This window comes from Seriola lalandi, unplaced genomic scaffold, assembly GCF_002814215.2.
Source record: "Seriola lalandi dorsalis isolate HSWRI2012SDOR001 ecotype SW California unplaced genomic scaffold, Sedor1 jcf7180002054987, whole genome shotgun sequence".
NCBI classification, from domain to species: Eukaryota; Metazoa; Chordata; class Actinopteri; order Carangiformes; family Carangidae; genus Seriola; species Seriola lalandi.
In genome coordinates this window covers 102622-103912 of record NW_019525536.1, presented here as the reverse complement: position 1 = coordinate 103912, position 1291 = coordinate 102622, and the positions used below count along the sequence as shown (strand labels likewise).

Sequence of the window (1291 nt, the reverse complement as noted above, 5' to 3'; positions counted from 1 at the left end):
TTTGATGAATGAGGACACTGTCTCTGTTCCTCTGTGAGGCTGTCAGCTGTAATCAGCTTCACTTCCTGTAGACATCAACTCAACAACAACAGTCGTCTTCACATCCACTCAGACACATGATCACAACGAGCTTCTGGCCGCTCTGATTGGCCGACTGTTCTCTCTCTCTGTCTTTCTGTCCAATCCTGACGCCTGTCACCGTTCTCCTCTCACAGCTTCACTGAGGGAAGCAGCTGCTGAGAAGGTCGGAGGTTTACAGGAAACACTGGCTCTTTGCTCTGATACTGTGTTTAGTACAATATGATGGAAGCAGCAAGGACTGACTCCGCCCCTTTTACTGACCTCAGAATCTCCAGTCGACAGTCTGGACTCTCCTCAAGATCACACAGCTGTTTCACATCTGGATCCTGCAGCTCGTTTCCTCTCAGGTCCAGGTGTTTCAGGTGGGAGGGGTTGGACTTCAGAGCTGAGGCCAGAGAAGAACAGCTGATCTCTGACAAACTGCAGCGCATCAATCTGAATAAAGAATAAAGATGTAGATAAAATCACTGATAATTGATGAGTTTTGTCCTAATCAATGAACTTAGTCTAAAATGAGCAGAGGGACTTTGTCCTTCTGTTGTTGTGGATCATCATAATGTCAGCCTTCTACACACATCATCCACATGTCAGCACAACATTCATACACCTCTTCATGTCAACACTGATTCATCAGCTGCTGCTGACCTCAGAACAGTCTGTCAATACAGAATCAATATCTGATCAGACCTGCTGGACTAAAAACTGACGACAACACTTTGATTCATGACTGAACTGGATCAGACTTTAAAGATCCAGTCCTGATCCAGGATAAAGGTCTTTCTTGGTCCTGGTCTCTGTCAGTAACAGTCAGTGAACTGACCCCAGAGTCTCCAGTCGACAGTCTGGACTCTCCAGAAAACCACACAGACGCTTCACTCCTGGATCCTGCAGGTTGTTTCCCCTCAGGTTCAGGTGTTTCAGGTGGGAGGGGTTGGACTTCAGAGCTGAGGCCAGAGAAGAACAGCTGATCTCTGACAAACTGCAATCAATCAATCTGAATAAAGAATAAAAGAAGTGAATAAAACAGATGATTTAATGGAAGACTTTGGAAATGTTCAGCAGAAACTTCTACTGCTCCTAACAATAATAATCATGACACATTTTATTTGTCGGCTTCTTTCCAAACATTCACAGACACTTTACTAAACAACAAGATTTGCAGTTAATGGAGTGAAACATGTGAAACCAACAGTGTGGTGCTTTTCTCTTC

General features: G+C 44.5%; 1 protein-coding gene across 14 annotated transcripts in view; it reads right to left on the bottom strand.

Annotated features, from left to right (window-relative positions):
* The window catches only part of LOC111647379 (protein NLRC3-like), a 99936-nt gene that overhangs the window by 9449 nt on the left and 89196 nt on the right, over positions 1-1291 (bottom strand). For 9 of the 14 annotated variants that reach the window (XM_087171352.1, XM_087171351.1, XM_087171353.1 and 6 more), the window contains one exon: positions 902-1075. The exons of 4 other annotated variants lie outside the window; for them this stretch is intronic. In XM_087171352.1, the coding sequence (XP_087027478.1) occupies positions 902-1075 (174 nt within the window). Of the gene's footprint in view, positions 1-8; positions 517-901; positions 1076-1291 lie in introns of those variants that run through there. One more of the 14 variants, XM_087171360.1, reaches the window with a different exon arrangement.